General features: G+C 34.7%; 1 protein-coding gene and 1 long non-coding RNA gene across 5 annotated transcripts; one reads left to right on the top strand and one right to left on the bottom strand.

Annotated features, from left to right (window-relative positions):
• Window positions 1-40: 40 nt before the first annotated feature.
• On the bottom strand, window positions 41-7,718 carry LOC114617717. Of its 4 annotated transcripts, none has more exons than XR_003710858.1 (5): window positions 7,614-7,718; window positions 7,127-7,329; window positions 4,497-4,559; window positions 529-591; window positions 41-160 (listed from the first exon to the last, which is right to left on the bottom strand). It is a non-coding gene; the product is annotated as an uncharacterized LOC114617717 (long non-coding RNA). The 4 variants fall into 4 exon arrangements; XR_003710856.1 differs by lacking the exon at window positions 7,614-7,718 and adding an exon at window positions 7,478-7,582; XR_003710855.1 differs by lacking the exon at window positions 7,614-7,718 and adding an exon at window positions 7,468-7,579.
• On the top strand, window positions 7,203-26,666 carry Chordc1 (cysteine and histidine rich domain containing 1). Its single transcript, XM_028763338.1, has 11 exons — window positions 7,203-7,405; window positions 10,847-10,896; window positions 13,721-13,777; window positions 14,697-14,854; window positions 16,993-17,096; window positions 17,825-17,883; window positions 21,153-21,223; window positions 22,240-22,345; window positions 24,376-24,495; window positions 25,136-25,198; window positions 25,428-26,666. The coding sequence occupies exons 1-11, from the start codon at window positions 7,342-7,344 to the stop codon at window positions 25,569-25,571; spliced, it is 996 nt and encodes a 331-aa protein (XP_028619171.1). The 5' UTR covers window positions 7,203-7,341; the 3' UTR covers window positions 25,572-26,666.
• Window positions 26,667-27,366: the final 700 nt, after the last annotated feature.

Here is a 27,366-nt window from a genome sequence, read left to right as displayed (position 1 = left end):
AGTGGGGCAAATCCTCATAGAAGCAGGGGGATAGGGGATGAGATGGGGGTTTTTGGGTGGGGGGGAATGGGGAAAGGGGATAGCATCTAAAATGTAAATAAAATATCCAATATATAAAAAAAAAGAATTGACACATGACCTTGGTAAAACTCAGTGCATCCTGAAAGAAAACAAACAAATAAAATTAGAGAAATATAAGAAACAGATTTCCAAGAAAGATGGGGACTACTAGGGGATAATTAGAATAAAATTTAGATGTGTATGAAAATGTCAAACTAAAATAAATAGGACAATAAAAAATAAACAGAAGAGAAACTCATATAACTTAATACCCCAAATATGTATAACAATGTTTCAAATAGACAAAGATTCTAAATAGACATGATTGAAATGAAGACATTCAGATGGTTAGAGATATGTGATAGTGTTCAATGTTTTTAACCAAGGAAACCCAACTCAAAACTGTGGTGACATTTGCACATTATGCCTGTTACATGATATAAAAATGACTGGTATACAGGCACATACCTGTAATCCCAGCACTTGGGAGAATGAGGCAGACATGTAAGACTTCCAAAGCCAAATTGGGCTCTAGAACAAATAAGAGTCAAAAAAAAAAAAAACGATCAAGAAGAAAAGAAAAGGAATAAGACAATATAAAATGTAAGGATGTCGGATAACACTGTGGGGAGGTGACAGAAAGCTTGTAAACTCCCTTCTCATAGTACCTTCCCTTGTTCACGATCACCACTATTTCTTTGTTCCATTTTGCTGACTCAGAGAAATAATGTTTCAACTTGTATTTTTGGTGATGGTCACTATTTGGCATGCTAATTGCCAAATCTAATCTCTTTTACCCATTAATAACTTAGCAGCACTTAATATGAAATTATTCCTTATCTAAAATTCTTTCAGTGCTTATCATCTATGGCACTGGTGCTTATGCAGCCTTCTGACCATGCCCTTTCTGTTCCATTGCCACCCCCTCCCCTGCTTCTTTATTCACTTATTGTTACATGAATTTCAGTTAACTAAAGGAATCCAGATTATGGTCCCATAATATCTACACACTAAGAAACATAGAAGTTCAGAAAGTGGCACTATGTTATGTTTCTATAGAAATATGATGTGAACATGTCCGAAAATGCTAGAGAGGAGATAATGTGAATGAATTTCATTTTCATCACTTTTACAATTATGACATAACTTTTGAAACTCAGGAGACAACAACAAATAATCAATAGTTATATTTAAATGTATTTACAATTACATTTTAAATTCCCAAACTATTGTTTCAAGTTTCCCATAACAAAGTGCACAATACATTCCTAGCTTAGCAGAAAATCATGAGACACACCATCTATTTCTTGGGAGAGCATAATACTAATTCATCTCTTACTGCATCATTCTTTTCATTTCTAAGCACACTTTCACCTAGTGAGTTCTCCACTGCAGAAGTACATCATAGCACCTGATAAGCTCCTGAATTAATCATGTTTTCTTAGTACTCTCATATATTGGGCCTTGTAAACAGAACACACCTATGGGCATTAGTTAACTGAGAGATTTAACTTAAGGAATTATCCTTTATTCTTTATGGTTTAGAGAATTGCTGAAGTTTTTCAGTTTAGGAGTTTAGTATATTTAGATTTAGACATATAATCATTTGCTGCTTAACAGTCAGGCACATTTTGTGAAACATGACATATGACAGCTTAACTGTTAGGTAAAGATAATAGTTTGTTTTTTTCAGAAGTTCAATGATAGATGATTGCTTACCAAGCCCTCTTGGAAGAAACAAGAGACATAATAGACACAAGATATATGCAGCTGTTGCAAACATAAAACCACGTGTTGCTGTAAACTCTGATGATGAGTAGAAGTATACTCTAAAATCTCACGACAGGAAATATACAAACTAGTAACAGTCATTTACTGCCATTACCAAGTATCTTGTATTATAAAGACCTGCTCGTGCTACACTAATGTTGTTGGCAGCATTGCTTGTTTATATTGGCATCACCAACAACACAAGGGCAATCACTGAAATTCAATGCTATCAGTAGAGAAGGGTTTGGCTTTCTTATGATATCATAGGATTACTGTCATATGTGTTGCCTGTCATTCACAGAAATGTCATTATGTGGGTTGCGTTCTAAAAATAGAAGTGGAAAGTATGAAGAGGAAGGTATTAAAAGACATCAAAAGTATAAAGAGAGAGCATAAGAATTTTGTAATGAAATTGTTGGTAAGAAACAGTAAAGATTAAAGCAAGACAGCAAATGTCTCTGTGTTCCTCATATATTAATTTTTATAGATGAGCATCATTTGGAGTAATGACTGGTTGGTTTTTGGTGATAAAATAAATCTTTGCTGCCATCTTGTGGAACAAAATAATTCTTCTATTTCATCTATATAGTTGAGCGTGGTAAGATTTACAGTATATAGTTATCTCTACTTAGATTCTTCATTATTTAAAAGGAAACTTCAAATTATCTCTTGATATTTGAATGTTTGTTGCATTCATGAAAAACGTATCACATTTTCATTTATATGCTTTGGAGTCCAATATATTGCTTCATTAGTTATATTTCTAAACTAATTCCTTTATTTCATTTTGATTTTAATTTTTGGTCCAAATTCAACAGAAAAAATTTTCAGAATGACTGTAAATTTATTTATTGACTTATTTTCATAATGTGTGTATATATATATGTATTTTATATATTACTTTTTAATTATTTAAAATATTAGCTGTTAAAAATTATTTCAGTTTTAATCAAATTTATCATTGATGATACACATAAATGGTAGACAAATTGTCTTGTTGAGATTTAAATAAATGAGCCAAAATTTGCTCAGCATATATTAGGTGCCAGGTCAGTCACTGCAGTAACAACTTAGGAAGTAATATAATAATGCAAAAAATTTTTTACTTTTTACAAGTTACATTTTAGTGAGACATAAAGTACATTTGAATGTCCTCATTGCTTCTTAAAATGTGTTCCTTTCCCATAACAAACTGCACAGTACATTCTTAGTTTAACAGAAAACCATAAGACACACCATCTGTGTCTTAAGAAATTATAATTCAGAATACTTCAAAATCAGAATCAGGAATATAAAATGTAGAAACTAAAAAAATTCATGCATTGATGAAATTTCAGAAAAAATAAAAATATAGAAGTTAATGGTAATATTCAAATTTTGGCTAATTTATGTAAATCTCAACAAGACAAATTATCTAGTATTTATATATATATCATCAGAGGTAAATTTTGATAAAATCTAAAATAATTTTAACAGCTGATGTTTTAAATAATAAAACAGTACTTTTTAGACAATGTGTGCCATTATTGCCTAAGGAAGTCAATCTTATCTGATAATAGCTTAAAATGCTGTCTGCAAATTGTCCCCCTTTCTGTAGAACTTTTAATCCACAAAAAAAAGCTATGATAAATTCAGTTTTGAGGCTTTAATTTTTAAAAAGACACTCTGTAAAAATGAATATTAATTTGTTTTTGTCTGGGTCCTCTCCAAAGGCAAAGTTGAAGACAAACATTGTAAGCAAGGACTGGTGAGATGGCTCAGCGGTTAAGAGCACTGACTGCTCTTCCAGAGGTCCTGAGTTTAATCCCCAGAAACCACATGGTGGCTCACAACCGTCTGTAATGGGATCCGATGCCCTCTTTTGGCACATAGGTATATATTCAGATAGAGCACTCATACATAAAACAACTAAATCTTAAAAAAAAAAAAAGAAGTTGTAAGCAAATAATTCATTTTAAGAAGATACTAAAAAGAAAAGTACAAAACTGGGAAGAAAAAGAAAGGAAAGGCAAGTCTGTTATATATCACTCTGATTGCTGTGGTATGTATTGGAGCTCAATCATAAACCTTCCAGAAGTATTTTATGGCTTACCAAATGAACAAAGATCAGCTTCTACCTATAGTCAGCTTTAGACAGAGAGCATAGTGTGCTTCCCAATCAGTTCTGAACCATAGGCTGGGTGTAAAGGTTTCACCATTTATACTTTTACTCTTGTACTTTCAGGTTTGTGATGGTAAAATTTTTCTAAGTGACTTAGCTGACTGGTTAGATAGTATTTTTTAGGAGTGTTCTATTTACTCTTTAACAATTTCATAATATACACAATGTATCTTGATCCTAACCAACCCTCCCCCACTTCAGGACTCCTCTGTAGCCCCATGCACATCTCCTAATTGTAACCTCCAACACAACAAGTTCATGGATATGGGGCTATACACCAGGAAATGGTGAACCTATCAGTGGCCAATCCCACTTAAGGAGAAATTTAACTCTTCTCCAGTTAACTAATCACCAATAACTTCTCAAGTAGGGGTTGGTTTTGGTGACCCCCCTCCCACATCACCCATAGATTGATAGGCTGGGTCAGCAATGTCAAATTTTGAAGACAATGTTTCACAACATTCCTCTACATCATTCAAATTTTTGATCCCTTCTTCAATATTACCTGAGCCAAGGCTAAGTAAAGGAGTACAGCAAAAAATGAGCCCAGTATGAACTACATGAGATCCTGTGTCCAAAAAAAGAAAAAGCAACTTTATAAAACTTTGAAATCTTAAAGTTTTGTATCAATTCAAATTGTCACATATTCATAGATATACAGCAATTCTAAATGATCTGCCAGGTTTTAGAAAATCACATAAAATGTGTAAAAAGTATGAATCAATGGGCAAAGAATCTATTTAGTCACTTCAATAAAGAAGAAACTTAAAGCAAAATAATTGTGAAAAGCTGTTCAAATGTGAAAAGGTCAGGAAGATATAAATTAAAATCTCAGTATGATATTATTAAATACCAGTAATAATGCTCAAAAATTGCAAGAGCCCCTCTACTTCTTTTTTATACATTCTATGATAAGGTAATCATCATATCAAAAGCATCCCTGTACTTCCATGTTAATTATAGTACTATTCACAATATCCAAGACATAATAATAAATTAATTGTCCACAGACAAATGACTCAATAAATAGCACAGGATTATATACGCAAACACAAAGATACATTATTCAGCCTATGAAAAGAAGGAAATCTTGTCATTCTTAACAACATGAATAAGCCTATGATAATGCTATGCTATGGGGAAAAAAGTCGAAAAATATAAATACTAGAGCTGGAGATGGGTAGTCAACCATTTGCCAAGAATGTAAAAGTTGCCAATATTACACAGGAACAGAAATGACAAATTCTGCACGTTCTAATTTTTAGAGTCTCAACTTTAGTGTTCTAGTCAGTGTGTTCTTTGGTTGTGAAGAGACACCATGGCCAAGGCAACTCTTATAAAAGAAAGCATTGAATTGGGTAATTGATTACATTAACATCCATATAAATTATACACATACTAAAAAAGTTTCTTTCTGGGTAGTAGATAATATTGGCAAGAAGAATGGAGGTGAAAGTGCAATCTAAGTAGAAAACAGTTTATATATTGACTAAAACAAAACAAAGACGTGAAAAAAAAACAAGTTAACAATTGTTTCAATTTCTTAAAACACCAAGAAGATGAACTTCTCTATATACTATCACATTATTTCTTCTTCCATTCTTCTTAAAGTAAGTTTTTAATCACAAAGATTTGTTTGTGGCATATGTTCATGACCCATGTGCACAATGCAGAATATGTTTGGAGGTCAGAAGAAAACTGGAAGGAGTCAAGTCTGTCCTACCATTTGTGTCTCAGGGATCTAATTCTGGTCTTGAGGCTTGGCAGCAAGAATCTTTAGTCACTGAGCCATCTCTGTACCTCTTGATGTTTTGTTTTAACTTCTACAAGTATAAATACTTTGTGTGAATAATGAAGATAACTTTATCAGTTATTTTTAGCAATTCTACAGTCATTGCTGAGTGGCAGAATTGTTCATTTTGTTATCATATTTCTGTAGTTTTCAATTTATGTACTATAAGAAATTATTTTCTGAGTGTCAATTTGTATCAGTAAAAAAAAAGAACTGACACTAAATGGTAAGCCTACTTAAAAGACTCATCTAATAATCCCATTAATGATGTTGTGACACTGATATGCAATGTTGGAACTGGCCCTATTGAAAAAAATTTAGAGTTCTTTATCCACTTATTATTTATGATTAATTTCTATGGTCGATTATAGTAGCTATCCATGGCTAAATTGAAAGTTGATACCACCTTTTAGAGATCAATTGGCAATATATAGTCTTTTTAAAACATAAATATTTAAAAGGCTTATGCCCTTTACACAGTATTAGCTACTTCCAAAGTGGGGGAGGGGAACAATACACAGTAAATTGATTACTGACTTGGGCACAATTAAATTGGCGAGATAGAAGAAAGTGAAAATGACAGAATTCAATATATTCCATCATTCATAACAATGACTATAAATTATATAACAATGATATAAAATGAAAATCTTATTAGCTTAAACAAATATTTTATTCTTGTGTTGTAGTAACACATAAGCTTGATATTTCTAGGCATAAAAAGGATACGGAAAATGAGAATTCTTTTATTATTGCGATAGGAAGGTTGTGAGCAGATCTTCATTAATAAACTTGGGATCATTGGAAAAGTACAAATATTTTCTGACATCAAAACTGTTTACTATTTTAAAAGCATCATATAGAAAGTATATGCTGAGGATAATACTGTTTGCAAGTTGCCTATGTAATAATGTGTCTTGCACACTAAAAAGTTTTAAAGGCGAAGGGAAGATTTAATAGTAGGTTAAGTGATGACTAATGTGAAATTTCAATTTAGAATTGATTAACTCTAGGACTGCACTCAAAACATAATTTTGCTCATTCTAAAGTTCTTTTAAAAACGACTTAACATCAATTTTTGGTAACTGAAGCAGTCCCAGGCTGAAAAACTCTGGACCAAAGAACCGGAAAAGGGGCGGTTCTCATCCCTCATTCACCCGCCTCCAAACGACTGCGGCTGCGCGGCACACGGCACCCGGATTGATTGGGGGGTGGGGGGGCGTGGAGGGGAAGGCGGCGGGGGAGGGGGGGTGAGCACAAAGCGAGCACGATTCGCCGAGTCTTCCGCTTCCGCCTGTGGGTGTCTCATCCGTAACTGTCCGGGTCCACCCCACTGTGCTCACCTGTGGGAGTCCGGCAGAAAATCTCCTATTCACCGCCCGGCTCTGGCCCCTCTTCCCGTCTCTTCTGCGCCTGTGCAACCGGAACGTTCGGGAAAATTCCTGAAGCGGTACCGGCGGCTTCCGGAAGCTAGCTGCAGCCTGTGCAGTGGTGCTGGTGATTGCCGTGGTGATTCACTCCTCGTCCCTGGTGGTGTGGGTTTCGCCTGGAAAACGGAATGGCGCTCCTGTGTTACAACCGAGGCTGTGGCCAGCGTTTCGACCCCGAAGCCAACGCGGACGGTAAGGATCGTGACCAGCAGCCTTCTGCCGGCCTCCCTCTCCCGACCCCTGGCCCCCTTCACCTGGCTTCACCTCATGCTGTCCCCGGGAGCGTCCCTGGTCTCTCACCCTCTCCGGGAGCGTAGAGCCGGGCGCTTCGGTGTCCCCGGTGCCCCTTATTGCTCAGTGGGCATCCCCTGCACTTCCTCAATTCTGGGGCTATTCGTACCCAGTTTACATTTCGTCACCGCCGTAATTCCTGGATGTGAGAGGTATAATTAGAGGTGCTCAGTGGACCATTCCTGTATTAGACTTCTTGTTGCGTTTAAGTACTAGTGAAAAGCGTATTGTCACTTGTCAAATTGCTTGCTTTTTAAATAACCGTGCTGCGGAAATGACTGTTACACATCCGTTCTACAATAACGTTTTCGGCATACTTTTGCTGGGGCTTGCAGCTTTAAACTACGCCATTCCAGCATAAAATGAGCCTCGAGTGGTGTTCCAGAAACCAGTGTGGTCTAATTTAGAATGCACAGTGAAAGCAAGCACCTGTGCTGGGTGAAACCAGAGGTGTGAGTGAATCTCATTAGTGAATGGAATATTTATGCAGATTACTGGGCTTTTGCGGGAATAAACGACATTTGTCTCAGATTCATCTAGTATGGATAGTCTGCATTCATAGTCATATATAATATTCATTATATAACTAATAGACCGGAACACCACATGGTAGTAACACAGTTCAGCTTTGTAAAAGAGGTTAAAACCAATCCCTTAGTTAGTGATCTTGGTACACAAGTAAACTGGTAACTTCTTTCAAAATAAGACGGGATAGGATTTAAAGGGAAAGGTGCAGCTGAGCACATGTTAAACTGTCATGATATGTGCATATTCTACTTCAATATTGAATACATTGATGCCTTGTAGCATGGGGCAGTATTTTTAGGGTACTAGATTCCTGTCTAACGTTCAGGAGAGACAACAGCTGCTTGTTGGAAGTTTTTCTGTCTGTCTGTGTCTTTCTCCTCCCTCCCTCCCTCCCTCCCTCCCTCCCTCCCTCCCTCCCTCCCCTCTCGCTCGCTCGCTCTCTCTGTCTCTCTCAGCTTGTTGGAAGCTTGTCTGTGTGTACGAGAGAGAGAGAGAGAGAGAGAGAGAGAGAGAGAGAGGGAGAGAGAGAGAGAACAAGAAGGTAGAAAAGCCATGAATAAGTAAACAGTCAACAATTTAGTACTGTTAACAGCTTCAGTGTATGATGGGAACTCCAGTCAGCTGGCCAAAGTGTGTTCACTTTTGCAAAGTGGGAAATGTTTTTAGAAAGTAGGGATAAATGCCAGGTAAATTGGTTGAATGAATGGCAGGTGATAACACTGGGTTTAGGAGAAAGCTTTCTAGAATGGGAATCATTTGACTTTAAACATTAAACTACAAATTAAAAGATTAGTGTTGAAGGTACCAATATGTTCTGGAGTACAGTGATAGATGTGTCACTTGTAAGAAGCTGCCAGTCTGTACCCAGTCTTCCTGTTCTTGAGTGGTATGGTGTACTTACCAGGCGTATTGCCTTATTTCATGTCTTTTTAAATTAGTTGCTTTGTTTTCCTGTGTATAAAAATTAGACTTCTTTCAAGATGATAGGAAATTTTAGTTTGTAATTCAAGAAATGTGAGTTGTAATTTGCATGTGTTAAGCAGCTAAAGTAGACAAACTTTTAGAAACAGCACAGCAGTTATGAGTGACAAGTGAAAATTTCAGCTAAACTTGTGTAAAAAAAAAGGCCTTAAAACTTAACTGCTAATGTGTTATCACTTCCCATCAAATACATATGAAACTCAGCAAAACTGTTAAGTGTTATAAATGCGGGAGAAGAAGTGTCCGTCTAATTGTCATTTCCCTTTGAAAACAGTGATTCTTTCATTTCATTCATGCAAGTTACACTGTGAAGAGTTAGCTGTTCCTGACATTCTGGACTGCTTTACACTTGGCTGTGTTTATACATTGTTTACTGTGGTAGTGACTGTACATTAAATTCAGTTTTAATAATTCCTTCTCAACTTCGTATCTTTGTGCATACACATTTTCATTCCGAACTTCTGTCTTCTAACTTTATTGTACATAATTACTAGCCTCTTCTTGTTCCATTGCATTAACTACTATTGTGTATACGTAGCCAGCACTTACTAAGAAGGTAATACTAACCTAGTAACAGGGTAGAGAAATTTCAAGGCAATACCAGGAATTGGATTGTAGGGAATTAAACTTGGAAGGTTGAGTGAAGTAAGTTATTTATTTATAGAGAAATGAAACCTCCTTTCTCTACCCTTATGACATTGTGTTTTCAGGTAATAACTGAGTCTAGTCTGTTATCTGATTGTTTTAAACAAAACACTCCACATTGCTGGCAGTAATAAATGTATTTTGTATAAGAACTAAATAAGTTAAAACTTATGTGGACAGAGACAGGAAATACAAAATGATCAGCAACAGCAATGAAAAAGACTGTAGAAATCTAGGATTTGTATCTAGGAATTGGTTAAGAATACTAATTTAGCAATTAGATATTAGAGCAGTTACTAAAATGCTGAGGTTTTTTTTTTTTTTTCTTTTTTTCCAAATTATCTTTTTAGAGAATTTCTTGGGAAACTTGTATGGATAGGTTTATAAGAAGTATACTTCAGTTTGCTATTTTCCTGAAAAGATACAGTCAAACAGGAGATGGGGAGGAGGGCTGAGATTGTGCTGTTAGTTAGTTTTAAACTAGCACAGTGTGGAAAGGGGGCCATGGTCCCTCATGCTAAGCCGAGGGTCTGCTGGCAGTTGGTGGCTGCTGGAGAAGGAGTTACTTTGCTACAAGGGAATGACTAGCCAGGTGACTGCTCATTCAAGCAGCACTAACTGGAAGTAGTGGACATGAAGTTCAGGAGGATGGAGATGGGTTGGTGGGTGTAGGTGGCATAGCAGGTGAGAGAGTTGGGTATGACTGAGATACCTTATATACATGTATGAGATTTTTAGAGAATGAAAAATACGTACTGCCAGAGTCACTAGTATTTAAAGTTTTATTAGTACTTACTAGTATTTACTTAGTACTTAGTAGTATTTACTACAAAAATGAAAAAATATAGAGCAGTTGTAATAGTAGCAAAATTGCAGTTATGAAGTAGCAGCCAAAATAATTTGATAGTTGGAGGCCACCTCAACATAAAGGTCACAGCATTAGGAAGGGTAAGAACCACTGATACAGAGTATTTCTGAACTTATCCTTAAACAGTTCTGGGTTAGTTTTGTCCATGTCTTATACTCTTAGAGATTTAACTATTTTTAATACAAGGAATTAATAAGTTTTAAGGAGTAATTAGATGCATTTGGAAAAAGGCTGAAACCCTGACGACACCCGAAGGAAGGAGCGATGTGTAAGTTGTTTCTATAAGGAGCTGTGTAATTCCCTTCTCTGTTTTTGAACAGATGCTTGCACATACCACCCAGGTGTTCCTGTCTTTCATGATGCCCTAAAGGTAGGAAGAAGATACCTTTTCAGTTTTTTTGTATTTCCATAATAAACTTAAAGATGTAATAAAACTTTTTTTTTCTCCCAGCTTGTTAGTTTTTCTTAATGACCATTTTGGGGTACTTTAAGGAGATTGTCTAAAGACAAAGAGTCGACAGAGATATTTTCCAATTATAAAGTTATTTTATTTACATTCCAACCCACTTTCCTAATGATTTATTCCCTTCCTAAGTTTGAAGTTGAATAAAAGCAGGCATATTGGTCTCAGTCTTTATTCTGTCACTGTGACTAACAAAGGCCTCCTCTGGGTGTTAGGAGTGGTTATGCACATTTAGTTGGAGTAGTTTACTGGAAATATGATACCATATTTTCTCCTTTATTTCCTTAGCAAGCTGAAGAATCAGAGAAATGATAGAATGGTTTTTCTTATTTGTGAAGTTTTTTGTTTTTCTGACCAAATGTTCAATGTTACCTTTCAAAAAACTTTATGATTAATACGAGATATGTACATTCTCAGTGACTTACACATTTTTTAAAACACGATAAATTTGTGAACATCAAGTTACACTGTCTTTCCTTGAATATTAACATAAACAGAACTTGTTCTCCGAATATTCACCTTATGATATCAAAATATGTTTGTTGTTAATATAAATTTAACTAGTCATTTGGTTAAACATGAAACTAGCAAGCTGTATAATGCTTGTATTACCTGAAATTTACCGGGTCATGGAATCCAGTGGCTTGGAATGCCGAGGTTTGCAGTACATATTTATGGAATACAGACAAACAAAAAGACTCTGAAGAATTATTGTCAGTGACAGTACTTGCCCTCTGAGCAAGAGGACGACCTAAATTTAATTCCCTAGAACCTACATAAATACCAACAAGGAAGAGAAAAGGGGAAACTTGGGTTTCTCTGCAAAGCCATTCTAGATGAACTATCAAGTTCTAGGTTCTGAGAGACCTTGGCTCAAAATGTTAGGTGGAAAGAAATAAGAAGATACACACCTGAACACACAGTGAGCTGACTAAATAAAATCTAATACAACTGCAAAAATGAGGGTAATAAAGATACTTCAGTTTAGGAGTGGAATGGTTTGATATTGTGTGTAGGACACATACATTCAAATATGTCCTAAGAATCACTAGACTGTATAGGTGACAACTTGAGGATACAAACTAATGGACTTGCAAAAATGGAGAAGATCTCTATGGATAGGAAATCAGAAACACTAGAAAGGAAAAATGAAAAATAAAGTACAGTAAGAAAGGTAATGAGCAGTAGTCAAAAAAACAAGGGTTTTCCAAGAAAGAGAGTACACCTCTATAATCAGTTTCAACACATTAAAGACTGTTAGGGGCTAAACGAGCAAAGCAGGAGCCAGAGGACAGGCCCCTGAAACACTGTTTCATTGTCATAGAACTGAGCAGATCACACAAACTTAGCAGCTATATCTTTGTTTAGATTTTTTTTCATGTATTAGTTAAATGCTAAGTGTCTGACATAATTTTCTGTATGTATGTATGTATATATGTATGCATATATAAATTAGTAAACCTCTTGACAGTACATTTTTTGTAGACTGTAGATAATACCAGCACTCTTTAAACTCTGTAAGATTGTTTGGTAATTGTGTGTGCATCTCAATCAAAGGGTCTCACGAAAAAAAAAATTACATGATATTCAGTTTTTCCTTTTAAAAACAGGAGAGAACCTTAAGCGAGGAGCCACACAATTAGGGAAGGAGACAGACTTACAATGTCCTCCTCTGCCTACCAAGTTAAACATAAGCCAGCACTGAACACGTGTAATGAATTATCAGCAGGGCAGCTTTAGTTGATCCAGAGCTTAGTAGGCCCATAATAATAAATAACTGTAGTGCTTTCCCATCTTAAACACACATCCTCTGTTTCAGGTAATCAGAGAAGCCCTTAACTGACTAGAACATTAAACCAATGAAAATAAATAATGTTAAATAATTCCCTCTGGTTAGCCAGAAAAGTAATTGCTTTGGTATTTACAAACCTTCATCATCTTGATTCTTTCTTAACTCTCAGTAAAAGCCATGAGGAACAAAGAACAGAGGCCCCTGGTTCTGAAGCTCTCTACCTGTGATGCTTGCCTTACCTCCACCTGTAAGATTTACTATTGGTTCTTTCACTGTATTCTGGTCTCATTTAGAGCTTGTTTGGCCTTTCTTCTGGCCTTCATCTTTTCTATATCTGATGCTGTGCCACTGAAGTGGTCTCATTATTTCACTCAAAAAACAGACACTTTACGTAGTTTATCATGAACAGCTTACTGAAGGTGTCTTTCTGTTATTTTTACTTCCAGTGTAGGACAGGCCCTTGATAGTTTGTTAAACTGCACTTACCTCAGTTCCTTCTGTCTGCTCTGCTTCTAGCTATAAGGTTAGTTTACTTTAGAAGCTAAAGTACTATAATTGTTACTTAGTAGATTTGTTTTCCCCAAGTAAATCAATCACCTTACTCCTCAGATCCTTTAAATACATGAAAGGGTGTGGAAAATTGATCTTGTGTATACTGACGAGCTCTTTCAGTGAGTTATATCCCTCATCCAGTAGATGGTGTTAAAAGACTTTTTTTTTTCAAAATCTCAGATACTATTCATAAAAGTAGCTTCTGATTTTCTATTTTAATGAAGTAATAGTTTATTTTTTTAAAAACAAAATCACTTTGTATGATTTGGAAGCAGCTTACAAAAGCTGAATGGTGTGTATGTAATTTCAGGATTCAAGGAAATAAGTGCAAACTAGTGCAAAATAGTTTTAAGGGTTTTTTAGTTTGTTGTTTTTCCTTGTTTATAGGGTTGGTCTTGCTGTAAGAGAAGAACAACTGATTTTTCTGACTTCTTAAGCATTGTAGTAAGTATGAGTTTATTCCTTCGTATTGATTTCCTAAGAGTACATGTTCCTGGAGGCTCTAGATCGTGCAGTCAGATAACTGATATCCATTGTCTCAAATATCAGGCTGTACCATACTTTATAAAGGGATTGCATCTCCTCATAACCTGTAAAATCTTTGCCTTGGAGAATTAAGCTTTTATTATGTTAACTATTCATTTGTCATTTTATGGCCTTGATTTTGGTGTTCTTGAAGAGAACATTAGGAAGGAATTGGAAGGCAGGCAGTGATTAGGAGCAGATGCTCCTGTACTGCAGTGACTTGATGTGCTGGGGAGGGGCAGAGTGCAGTGTGTGAGGGGATGAGGAGGAAGAATGGGGGAAAGATCTGGATGAGGGGGACTGGGAGGACAGGGGAGGCTGATAATTGGGATGTAAAGTATATACATAAAAAATCTCAGTTAGAAGCAATAAATTTTATCAAGACATCAAGGTTTTAAGTGATAAGAAAGAACAATCATTTCAGTGTCATAGATGAGAAAAATAAATTTTAATAAATTATTTGGGTTAAGGTCATATTTCTACTTAATAGGAAAGGGGAAGCTCAGATTGTTTTATGTTATGTTGAGCAGGGTCTTATGCACCCAAGTATAGCCAGGGATGACATTGAACTCCTGATCTTCCTGCCTTCAAATACAAGTGCTAAGATTAGAAGTGGCACCATGCCAGGCTTAATAGTGTTGGAGATCAAACCCAGGGCTTTGTACATGCTAGACAGGCACTCTAGCAACTGATATAACAGGCTGAGACCCTTTTCAATAAAGAGCTTTGGCATGTATAAATAATTAGAAAAGGCTTTTAAAACACCCAAAATACAAACATACATACATACATAAAATAGGTCAGAGCATAACTGTTCATTCATATCGTTTACTAACAGGGCTGTACAAAAGGTAGGCATAATAGTGAGAAGCCACCTGAACCAGTCAAACCTGAAGTCAAGACTACTGAGAAGAAGGAACTATCGGAATTAAAACCCAAATTTCAGGAGCACATCATTCAAGCGCCTAAACCAGTAGAAGCAATAAAAAGGCCAAGGTATAATCTATGTAGCTACTTATATTTGTGACTGTATCATACTGGAATTTGTGGGTGGTATTTTCTTTTAGCATATTGTATAAAGACATTTGCAGTGACCACTGTATGTGTTTTTTTTCCTTTGGTAGTAACCCTTTAATTTTTGAGGGCATACACACACAGTTAGAGAGTTGTATATCTTTGTTTTCTGGTATATCATTCTCATGGTTTTCATGGTGAGATTTGGTAAAAGAATTGTCCTTTTATATAATTAGTTTGAATTGAAGCGCCACAGAGGCCTAGTCACTTACTTTACATTTAGATTAGTACTTAGGGAGTTTTCATTTATTTGAGTTAGGATACCCTCTTTGTCAAAATACTTTAAAAATTGCTTTTGCTCAGCTTGAAGTAGAACTAGATTGTTCTAATCTAATGATCTCCTGTTCAAACCAGACTATGTTTTGAAATGCATTAATGCAGTGGTCCCTAATACTGTGACATTTTAATATAGTTCCTCATGTTATGGGGACTCCCCAACCATAAAATTATTTCATTGCTACTTCATAACTATAATTTTGTGGCTGTTATGAATATTATGTAAATACCTGTTTTCTAATGGTATTAGGCAGCTCGTTTGAAAGGGTTGTTTGACCCCACCCCAAAGGAGTCATGATCCACAAGTTGAGAACCACTATATTAATGGGTTTACTCCTATAATGCAAGATCTTCAACCTGTACTTAAATAGTGGCTGTAGAATATAAATACAGAATTTGGGCTCCAGATTTGTTCCTCAGGTGAGTTCTTTTTAAGAACAAGCCTGAAATATCATCAAAACCAATTGAGGCTTTTATTTACATTATATATTTATAGTGTTGCCAAATATTTCTTTTATTATGTTTAAATAAATTTATAGATACATAATATAGCCCCAAAATAAGAATCCTGACTTTTGATGTTCATTTGTTCATTAATATTTTGAGGTATAGGCTGTAATTAGAGATCAAAATTCTTTTTATTCTATCTACAATATTATTTCAGTCTTAAGAGACTATCAAATACTAGCCTATGAATACCAGAACAGGACAAGAATTTTGTTACAGTACAGTTCATCCTTAAGTCTGTTACATCTCACTAGAGTCTATTAGAATTTAATGATAGTGTGAGTTTTTACCGTTTTTTTAAATGATGGGCTACAGAAATATAAGCCTTACTTAAGAGGCTATGAGAAAAAGTAAATGTGTTTTAATTTTTTATTGTGTTTTATCTGTAAGGGCATGTTTGCCTGCATGTGTGTCTGCCTACTTGCATGCCTGGTACCCATGGACAGCAACTGCTTTCTCTGAAACTGGAATTATAAACAGTTTTTGAGCCACTATATGGGTACTGGGAATCAAACCTCAATCATCTGGAAGAACACTATGTCCTCTAAACCACTAAACTAGCTCTCCAGCACTTAAATGTTTTATTTTAAATCTGTCGTTTTATTTTAAATCTATCTGATACAGGAATTACAAATTCTAGTATATTTCATTAATGTTTTACAAGTTATTGTAGATGCAGAGTGAATATCCTATGATCATTTATCACTATTTATTAATAACCTTGATATTTGTTTACTGAATAGGCTTATATATATATATATATATGTATATATATATATTCATGTTCATTATGAAGTACTAGAAGATGATGGTGGTTTACACAGTCATTGAATTTTATCTAAATTGAAAAGTCTATACTCTTGACATAAGTAAATTATTTCAGCTAGTACAGATCAATTTGGTTTCACTTAGTTCTTGAAAATTTGCTTGGGGATAAACTGAAAAGAATTCTATCTTGCTTTATATGGGAGTTACTCATCTTTCCAAGGTTGAATCTCTAGTCTTTTATCTCTTCTTACAGTCCACTGTGTAGTGGTATCTTTGTGCTACAGTGGCATAAATACTTGAGATTTAATTTTTTAATAGATGCAGCATTTTATTGAAAATTAGAATGTTGGTAGGTTGTGGCATTTATTTATGAAATACTTTTAATTAGAAATAACTTAATGCACAGATAATTTACACCTCATATGGAAGATTTCTAAGGTTATCAGTTTCAAGTACAACGAAGTACTTTGGCCTATTAATGATGATAATAAGACTTCAAAATTCTCTAGCCCAGATGAGCCAATGACGAACTTGGAATTAAAAATATCTGCTTCCCTAAAACAAGCACTTGATAAACTTAAGCTGTCATCTGGGAATGAAGAAGATAAAAAAGGTAAGACATTGTTTTTTATTTGTTTGTTTTTCATAATTTTCTGTCTAAGTAATAGACATAATTTAATAATTTTCTGTCAAAAGAGATAGCTATATTATACTGTCTTAAAGTATAGCATATTGTAGCAGAGAACTTCCGTTCTTCCCAAATGCTAATAACACCATAGAAGTAACATTTGGTTCATTGATTATGTCTATGTGCAAACTTACAATCCCTTAATTATTTTACCAGATAAATTTCTGTAATAACTAAAATGTTTCTTTGTGTATCATATAAAATATTTTTATCCATTTGATCTCTCTGTAATAATATCAAGGGAGAAAAATATTATCCATGATTTCTGTTTTATAAGAGAACATAATAAGATTTTATAAAATTGGATGATCACTGCATTGTAGTCTGAAATATAATGTGTATGATTTGAGGGCATATAGGCAAAAAGTAGGTATAAGGCTTTTTGTTTTGAGACAAGACATTGTTCAGTAGCTCGAATAGTTCTGGATATTGCTTGTGTGATCTAGGATGACTTAGAATTCATCATCATCTGCCTCAGTCTTTCAAGTGCTGGGGTGTACATTTGTTTTCCTCTAATTTTTTTTTTTATTTCAATTAGACTTGCTTTAAAAGAAAGTGGAAGTACTATTTTAATATTGTACTTTTATTCCTCTTGTTTCAAAAGGAGCATAGTTATGAAACCTCATGTTACCTTTCCTTTTTCTTCATTGCAGAAGAAGACAATGATGAAATTAAGATTGGGACTTCTTGTAAAAATGGAGGGTGTTCAAAGGTATATGTTATAAAACTTCAGATTTATGCAGTAAAATTTTAATATTGAAGCAAAGGACGGCAGTTCACTCTAAAGTTTGCCAATAGTTGTTTGCTACTTACATGTTTGACACTTTGCTCAAAACTAGGGCTATAAATACAGTACGACTTCTAAGAGAAACATCTGATGGAATGATGGGAATAAATTTGATTAACATTTAGTAAGCACTTGTTATGTGCTAGGCAACAAGTTCCAGGGGCTGAAGATAATAGAATCAAATTAAACAAAATGTCATCCTGTGGAGCATTTTCTAATGTGGACAGGAGGATAAAAATAGGCCATTGAATAATTAATTCAGTTAGACCTGAAATAAATACAATAGACCTAGCAACTACAGTGGTTTCAGTTGGAGATTACTTATATAAGATTTGTCAGTGGCACTAGGTAAGAATTCGGAGGTGAGGGGTAGGGGGTAGTGATAAACCTGGAAATAGCTATCCACAGAGGGAGCTGTACAAGTAAAGAGGCTTTAGAGAAATGCTGCTCAGCAGATGACAGGGTCATAGGGCTTGGGCAATAAGCTGAGAGGAGTGGGTGAAGAAATAGGCAGGATGGTGAAAGGCCTAACCCAGGACAAGGGGCTACTTCAAACTGATGGTAAGCCGTTGTCTGCTTCAGGGAGGTGTGTTGTCTTGTTTGTTGAAACAAGTCTCACTCTATCCCAGCCTGGCCTCAAACTCTAGTCCTTTTCCTCAGCTGAGTGGCAGGATTATAGTTGTGTACCACCATGCCCAGTTTAGGGAGAGAACTCTATCATAAGTAGAATCAGAAGAAGGGAAACCAACTTCAATCCTATTATAGAAAACCAGGTAGTGTTATTCCAGAGAGTAGGTTGCTGAGAAATGACTAAATGTAGAGTATGGCTAGACATCATGAGACCTTTTGCTGTCTGCTCTGTATACCCATTCATGCTTTTTCCTCTATGACACTTTCACTTTTACGTGACTCATTTTGTTTCCTTCTACACCCTTCTCATGGTAAGGGTTATAATATGGTTTTGTTTGCTTTTTGTTGTATTTTGAATGCTTATCTATGTGACTAGCATATGGGTGATATGTGTACAATTAATGGTATCATTTGAATAGTTGAGAATTCAAGAACATGGTAATTGATGGACTTTGGGTCACAAGAGCATTCAAGAACCTGGTAATTGATGGACTTAAGGTCACAGCCTATGTCCCAAGAAGCCAAGTCTAGCCAGTCATCTTTGATAATTTAGTTGAAACAGATAAATTAATAGTGAAAAGCATGAAAAGCTTTTATTCATGTGATCACATTGGGGAGAGAAACAAAGATCCAACAACACCCACTCAAAGTCCATTTTGGCTGAGTGAGATTAAGGCTTAAATAGAGAGCTAGAAATACATATAATGAAACAGTCCCAGTCGGGGTATGTCCCCACCTACCATACATTCATTATTGTTTGGCCTTTCCATTTGACTTGGTACTGGATTTGGACCTTCTGTTCTCCTGGATTGAGATTCCTGGAGGCAATTTATTCAAAACTTAAGGGCTTTCAAAGTGAATATGACACTATTGAGCAGGACAGCTTAACTACTAGTTGACATTTTTCTTCCAAAGATTTCTATCAGCATTTATTTTTTGCTTGTTACAGATGGTAATGTAAAAGGAATAATAAAACTTGTCATCTTTCTTAATTTATCTTTTTTCACTTATGTTTGTTAGATTTCTTTTATGAAATATAGCCATGGTCTGGCCCGCTTCGGTGCTTTGAGGATGTTACTGCTAAAGTGCACTGCAATTGATAGTTGATTTTTCCTTCCTGTTTTTTTAATAATGTCACTCTTAAAATTTCAGTGTGTAACTTTAGTAACTAGAAATGGAATTATATGAGTGTGCACTTTTAGCTGATATGGAGGCATATGCTTAATATTCAATGGGTTCGAGCCTGTGCCAAACACTGGCAGTCTTGTCAGTGTTTCTCCTCTTTTCTTGCTTTTTACTTTCCTCACTGGTTGTAAAGTGACTAGCTAGTTCTTTCTTCTCAGGTTAAATGTATGTAATCTCTCACTTACTTTTTTGTCATCTTTTTCTCGATAATCACAAGATTATTAATTGTAGGAAATCTTATCTTACAGCTGCAAGTCCTTTGTCAGAGACATTTGTATGATTTGCACTGACCTGATGATGTCATTGATAAACAGAGGAACTTTTAATTTTCACGCAATGAAATTTGTGTTTTTTCTGTTATCCTGCTTATTTAAGAAATGCTTCTGAGCTATAATTTTCTCATGCAGTGAAAAATATATGAAACACCTAAAGTTGTGTGTTGTGATTTGAGAAGAATGGTAGTAATCAGAAAATTGTACCCAGTAGAGAAGTGAAATTAAGAAGTGGGAAATGGGTGAAGTTAAACTGATAAATGTTTACATTTAGTTTCACAAGATTTTGTGATAACTTTGGAGGTAGAAAGGACAGACTTAATGATTCACACATGGAAGACTGAGTACATTTAGTGCCATTGAATAAGATGAGAAAAGAGACATTTTTAGGTGGCAGTTATAAGTTTAGATTCTAACATACATACTTAAAGAGATAAATTCCTAGCACTTTGTACTTAACAAAAATGAAACGAAAAATTTTGGTCTTCTGTACTTTAGTTATATAAATACAAAAATAGAGAATATACTGCAAGCTGCATCCATGTTTTATTAACATAACTTTTTGTGAATTCACCTGTAGAGCCTTCATGTACAGCAGCAGTGGGGCCCGGATCTTCCAGACAAACCATGGATGTGTATATAGGTCTGCAGCTCATTTTACCATTTGTAGGGATAAAAAATCAGTATTCTACTGAAACTTGCAGAAATGATTAGACTTCTCATATTAATTTGTAATGCCCACACAGAGTGAATATACTGTACATATAAATCATGTTTCTGTTGATAGTACAAGTCCCTTGATTCCAACATGTTGTTGTAGATTTGAATACTTGAATATAAATCAGTGTAACCTCATGCTGAAAAGGCTAAAACCATCTTATATAGTAAGTTGCCTACCTTTCTGTTTGCTTTCTTTACAGAGATGTAGAGTTTAACCATGTCCAAAAGAGGGTTATTTTCCAGTTCTTGATGAACTTACCAGTGTTCTTGTAGCTGCTGTTATTTAAGTATTTTATGAAGGTCTTATGAGTAACCAGTATTTCAGATAGGTATTATAAAATGCAAATGTGAGATGAACAGCTAATATTTTTCTTCTTTGTTTTGTAGACATACCAGGGTCTACAGAGTCTAGAAGAAGTCTGTGTGTATCATTCTGGAGTACCCATTTTCCATGAGGGGTAACATACATATACCTAATTAAAATATTTATAGTATTGATTAAAACATTAATTAAACCTTTATACCTTTAAGCACTGCCATGTAGTTACAGTAAAAATTTTACCTACATGGCCACCGTTTAATCCTTATAATAACTTAAAGTGGGCAGGCGCAATTGCTTTCATTAAACATAGGAGAAAAATAGGACTACAATTTTTAAGTAATCATTGTGATTCTGCAGTGTGATCTTATTTAGACTTGTTTGATTTTTTTTTTAGTTTGAAGTAGGGTCCTACAGGTTATGCGGACTGCCTCTACCTCAGGATCCTCAGGCCTTAGCCTCCTGTGGAACCGCTTACAGGCTGTCCTACCATGTAGTCTGAGTTACTTTTCTTTGTGTAAAGGACTGACATTCAGTTTTAGAACCTTAGTTTTTTTTAGCCATGGAGAAATGAAAGCACCAGTACCCAGGAAAGGCCATGCTTCTCCATAACTCTCAATTCATAGTTTGTTTCTATGTTATGATACAATTATATACAATTAATATATAGAAATTTTACTAGATTAGATTTTTCAACTGTTTCCACATACTTCAGGACTTTTAACCTGGAGATTGATAATTTTTTGTTCCCTGTGCAGGAATGTTTCTTAAGTTAGTAGTGGTTTTACCTTCTTTGTGATTGGCCATCATATATGGAAACACTAGTTTCTACTTTGTTCCATGCTCTTTACTGTGTTATTGAAATGTAAATATTAGTGTCTTTGGTCATGCTACATTTTAGTAGCTTCATGAGGGAACTAGGTGTACATTCTCTATGAGAAACTAGACCTGGAATTGTGATAGTTTTGATTATTTACTCGAAAGCTGAGTTAATACAATGAATAACACCCTAGTTTTTAAAATGTTTCCCTAGTATGAATTATTTTAACAGTTAAGTATCAAGTACTTGCAAGATATGTAAAATTGGAGTTTTTATTTCTTAATTACATTTGTTATAATGATAATATTGGCTTTAATTCATTGTCTAATTTAAAGGATGAAATATTGGAGCTGTTGTAGAAGAAAAACCTCAGATTTTAATACATTCTTAGCCCAAGAGGGCTGTACGAAAGGGAAACATGTGTGGACTAAAAAAGATGCAGTAAGTAACCTTCTCAGAGTCACATTCTGATCTGTATTCATATGAATCATTTTTAAGATTAGTATGTATTTATATTAAAAAAAATGCTCTCTTATAGGGTAAAGCATTGGCATATATACAAAATAGTTATCTCAATATCTCAGCAATATGTCTTTTGACAAAATAATCCTTGTATGTATTGATACAGGTGTATAAGTTTTCAAAAATACCCTAAACCTGCCAAAACTGAAAGATCTTTGTCTTACTAAAGTAGTTTCACAAGAGCTGGAGAATTGGCTCAGTGGTTAAGAGCACTTGTTCTTGAAAGGACCAGGGTTTGGTTCGCAACATCTACAAGGCTCACCACTTCCTTAGGCACCATACATGCATGTGGTACACAGGCTACATGCAAGAAAGCACTCATCCACACGAAATGTTACTAAACATTTAAAACATTTAGTGTTACTAAACCAATATTTAAAACTGATTCTTATTCTTCTCCTTTTTCTTTTTCTTCTTCTTCTCCCTCCTCTTCTCCCCCCTCCTCCTCTTCCTCCTCTTCTTCTTCCTCTTCCTCTTCTTCCTCCACTTTTTTTTTTTTTTTTTTTTTTTTTTTTTTTTTGCCACAAAAGTATCAATCACAAATAGTCTTTCTATCTCGTGAGCAAAAGTCTTAGGTCTATGAATGTAATTCCTTACCGTCCTTTAAGTTAAAACCAAGAAAATCAATTTGTTGCTAAATAAGGGTTTATATGCTAGATCTTATTATTTTAATAGGATGATTAATATTAGCAATCTTTTGTGTTATGCTGTTATTAATAATGTTTTATGATCCTTTCTAGGTCATAAAACTTGTAGCTTTAACTCAAGGATGTTCAGTATTTGGGTATCTCATTGTTGTTGCTTTTGAATCATAGTTTACTGTCCATAAAACTTGCAGAAATATTTTACTAGCAGAAAGTGAGGTATGCTTACACATTTTTTCTGTATTGTCAAAGCTTAACAGTTTAAATATTAAAAAATAAATTATGCTTCACTTTTTGTTTAAAATTTTTCAGAGTATAGTCCCTGGTGATTTTTCTTTTTCTTTTTCTTTTTTATTATAAGTGTTTCAGAGTTCCCTAAATTTTGTGGCTAATTTGTTCTTTCTTAGAGCAGTTTACTTAAAAAAAATCACCAATTTTTCATTTGTTTTTGAAATTCGACTGATACATAGTGTAGCAGTGGAGAATAATAATAATGCTCCTTTTTATAATAGCAGTCAAAAGATGATTTCTGTAAGTTGTGACTTTATCTGCATGTTAATGTTAAAGGACAAGATAATTTAATAACCATAAGAATGGTTATTAGCTAACAATTTGTGTTTGTATATGTGTGTGCACATGCATAAAGAGTCCACGTTTGGTCACCTTACTTCATGAAATACAATCTTTCCCTGACTCTAGAGCTCACCAGTTCAGTTATGGGATCTTGTGCTCAGTCCTCTAGCATTAGGGTTACAGATGCATTCCAGCACATATGAATATCTTTATGTGGGTACTGGTGTTCCAAACTCAGGCTTCATGCTTGAAAAGCAAGCATAATACCAGCAGAACCGTATTTCCAGTCGTAGCATTCCCAAAATGTTCATTCATACAAAATAAGCTTCTCATGCTTTCAAGGTCGCATGTTGCTTCCTATCATATAAATGTGTTTCTCATTTCTGTCATCAAAAAATGATTTTAACAATATTTAGTAGACTATGGATATTAAAATGGAATAAAAGTTTAGTTAGGCTTGTAAAATTATCTCCTCAATGGACTGTAACAATGTTACCTTAAAAAAGAAAAGCCAAATTCGAGAAATGAGGGTACTCACAGCATGAACTAAGATATTTTGTATCATAATTTATTGTTTAACCCTCTCAGTAGGATCTTTAGAAGTTGTTGCCCAGAATGCATGAAGTGCTTAGTTGTGCAAAATCATTTTTCCTTTATTAATTGAGCTAGTTCTTTTGGAAACAGTGATTGTACAGTGGTTTTTAACGTTACAGAGTTTTTCTTTCATTCCAGGGGAAAAAAGTTGTTCCATGTAGACACGACTGGCATCAGACTGGGGGTGAAGTTACCATCTCAGTATATGCTAAAAATTCACTGCCAGAACTCAGTCAAGTAGAAGCAAATAGTACATTGGTAGGTATATTAAGTAACTCAATAGACATTACCTTAAACCATTGTTTATATTAAACATTTTCTCAAACGTTCTTATTTCTGATCAGAAAATCACAAATGACTTTCATAGAAACAGGATTTTAAGTGCAGCTCATGTAGTAGTTTATTCTAAAGTTATCTAGAAGTACAGTAGCTTATAAGAGTCACAAAATACATACTTGTTTCTCAGTATAGAACTTCTAGCTTAGCTGGGCGGTGGTGGCGCATGCCTTTAATCCCAGCACTTGGGAGGCAGAGGCAGGCGGATCTCTTAAGTTTGAGGCCAGCCTGGTCTACCGAGTGAGTACCAAGACAGCCAGGGCTACACAGAGAAACCCTGTCTCGAAAACCAAAAAAAAAAAAAAAGTCTAGCTAATTTTTCCTGTTAATCATTTTCTTTAATGAAATGGTGGGGCTCAGTTTTGGCATTTTCTCATGGCTTGAGTAATGTCAATATTGTCTTTATAATTAGTACATAGTCTCACAAACCTTCAGTATGAATGTAATCAGTTACTGTTCTTCACTTGGTGTGGTTCAATGTTTTACTGCATGGTTAGTGAGTATTAAGGTCATGTTTTCAATACATAGCACCAAAATAATCATAATAACTTATCTATTTCAGTTAAATGTACACATTGTGTTTGAAGGAGAGAAAGAATTTCATCAAAATGTGAAACTATGGGGTGTAAGTATTATGAATCCTTCAATTTTTCCTAATACTTAAAAACATTTTTAGAATACTTATGTAAAGCTCATAAATATAACCTTAACATGTCCTATCGGGATACTTAAATTACATAAAAATGACCCCAGAAGCTTGATTTTGATATTAGAATAAACATGATATGTTTTTCTGAGATCAATAAATGCACCATGTTAACTCTTACTCTTGTCTTACTCTTGATGTGTTGTAGGTGATTGATGTTAAACGAAGTTATGTAACTATGACTGCAACAAAGATTGAAATCACTATGAGAAAGGCGGAACCCATGCAGTGGGCAAGTCTTGAACTACCTACAACCAAAAAGCAAGAGAAACAAAAAGATATAGCTGATTGATTAGAGGAGAAACAGAAATCTCTTGTCTATTTTAGAGTTGTTAGTCCATGTGGTGAAGTAGTTGCTTGCTGCTGTAATCTTTTTGTTGTTTTTAATCTGCCACTTTGGGGTTATCATGAGGTTCTTCAAAGCCAAAGTCTGTTAAACTTTTGTGCCTCTATATTCCTTTTGAGTTGCATAACATGATTATTCAAGTCTCCTCACTAGACCTATAGTTGTTGCCCTTACAGTTGAAGGGAGGGAAAGAACCCAAAAGTATAATTGCAGTATTTTTTGGTATAAATTATTGTAAGCAGGAAATGAAAAGGGATTTTTTTTTAATCCTGATAACTCCTTTTTCCCTTAAATGGGAAAGCAAAGTGGTATATAAAAATTTAATTGGCCTATCCATGAACTTTTGTTACTCTAATTTTTGAAAATCTTTAAGGAAAAGACTTTTGTTTGTTTTTCCCTATGCAGTGGTTACTTTTTGCAGTACTAATTCTGAAGCAGTTGAGTCACACTATCTGTGTACTGGCTAAGGTTATAATTTGTTTGCAGTTAAATTAATTACAGAAAGTTGCATCAATACTTGCATTACCTGGCAAGCAGTATAATTTAAGTCTATAGAAAATAAACTAAGATTATAGAATTATCAGTTTGGTTAAAATTCATCATAAGAGTAAGCAATAATGTTAAAGTCTCTTTCCTGATTATTTAAAAGACTCTTTATGGTGTTTTGACTAAATTGTATCTGATTGATAGTCTAAACACTCTATGGATTATATCTGTCTCCTTGATGAAAAATGGTATCTGTTAAATTGTGAATGTGTAGCTTTGTTGAAATATATTAAGGTGTGTGTTGAGGCTTAAACCAGAAATGTACCTGGAGGCTTGTTTTGAGCTGCTGATCTTTCAACTTAAGGCTCTATTTTGAAGGCTGTAAAACCTTTAGGATATTGAGGGGTGAGCCTTTGAGGATTATACACTCCTGCTGGTCTGATCCAGTCAGGACATATGAACCACTTCTGTCCCATACTCCCACTGCTGCCTCCTCAGCCATTATAGATTGTATCCTCTGAAACCGTGAGCCAAAATAAACCTTACTTCCCTTGAGTTGTTTCTGTCATGTGCTTTGATCAAGACAAGAAAAGTAATATACTACAGGAAAATTATAGACTATATTTTAGAATAGCTGGATGTTTTATGTTAAACTTAGTGTAGTAGTTTAATTCTTGGGAGTTATTTTAAGGATTTCATGAAGAGTTTTACACATATAATGGTTATATGTTATACTTCATTTTTGTTAATTGTAGATGACACAGATAAACTTAGATAGATCTAAATGAAAGTTGAAGGTCTTTATTTCCTAAGCTCTTTGGTGTAAATGAAATCCTTGCAAAGTTTTATTATAGTCAAAGTATTGTTTTAGTTAATAAAAAAATCTGTATGGGGGCCTCGAGAGACAGCTCCTTTAAGGGCACTGGTTAATGGCTTCAATTCCATATGGCAACTTAAGATACTTCAGGATACAGGTTCTTATGGTCTCCATGGGCATCAGTCAATTATGCTGTGCTCTTAGATATAGCAGGCAACCTATTTGCATGAATCATCATACTGCTATTAGCAAATATACCTCCGGCGACAAGTATAAAAGATACTAATCTAGCCTTCAGGCTTTGATGAAGCAAAAACATGCTAAAAAAAAAAAATTGGCAATAAAAATCTGGGATCCAAATAGTGTTTCTAAGTGTCTAGTTAAAACAGAATGCATTTAGAAAAAGAGATCTTTGAAACAATTTGATTCAGAATAGTA

This window comes from Grammomys surdaster, unplaced genomic scaffold (genome assembly GCF_004785775.1).
Source record: "Grammomys surdaster isolate TR1022 unplaced genomic scaffold, NIH_TR_1.0 138, whole genome shotgun sequence".
Taxonomy (NCBI): Eukaryota; Metazoa; Chordata; class Mammalia; order Rodentia; family Muridae; genus Grammomys; species Grammomys surdaster.
This window is presented reverse-complemented; position numbering and strand designations above follow the sequence as displayed.

Coding starts and splice junctions, on each gene's coding strand:
- Chordc1 (XM_028763338.1), top strand. CDS start 7,342: ATGGCGCTCCTGTGTTACAACCGAGGCTGTGGCCAGCGTTTCGACCCC. Junction 13,778..14,696: donor CTGACTTCTTAAGCATTGTA/GTAAGTATGAGT, acceptor GTTTACTAACAG/GGCTGTACAAAAGGTAGGCA. Junction 21,224..22,239: donor GTACCCATTTTCCATGAGGG/GTAACATACATA, acceptor TCTAATTTAAAG/GATGAAATATTGGAGCTGTT.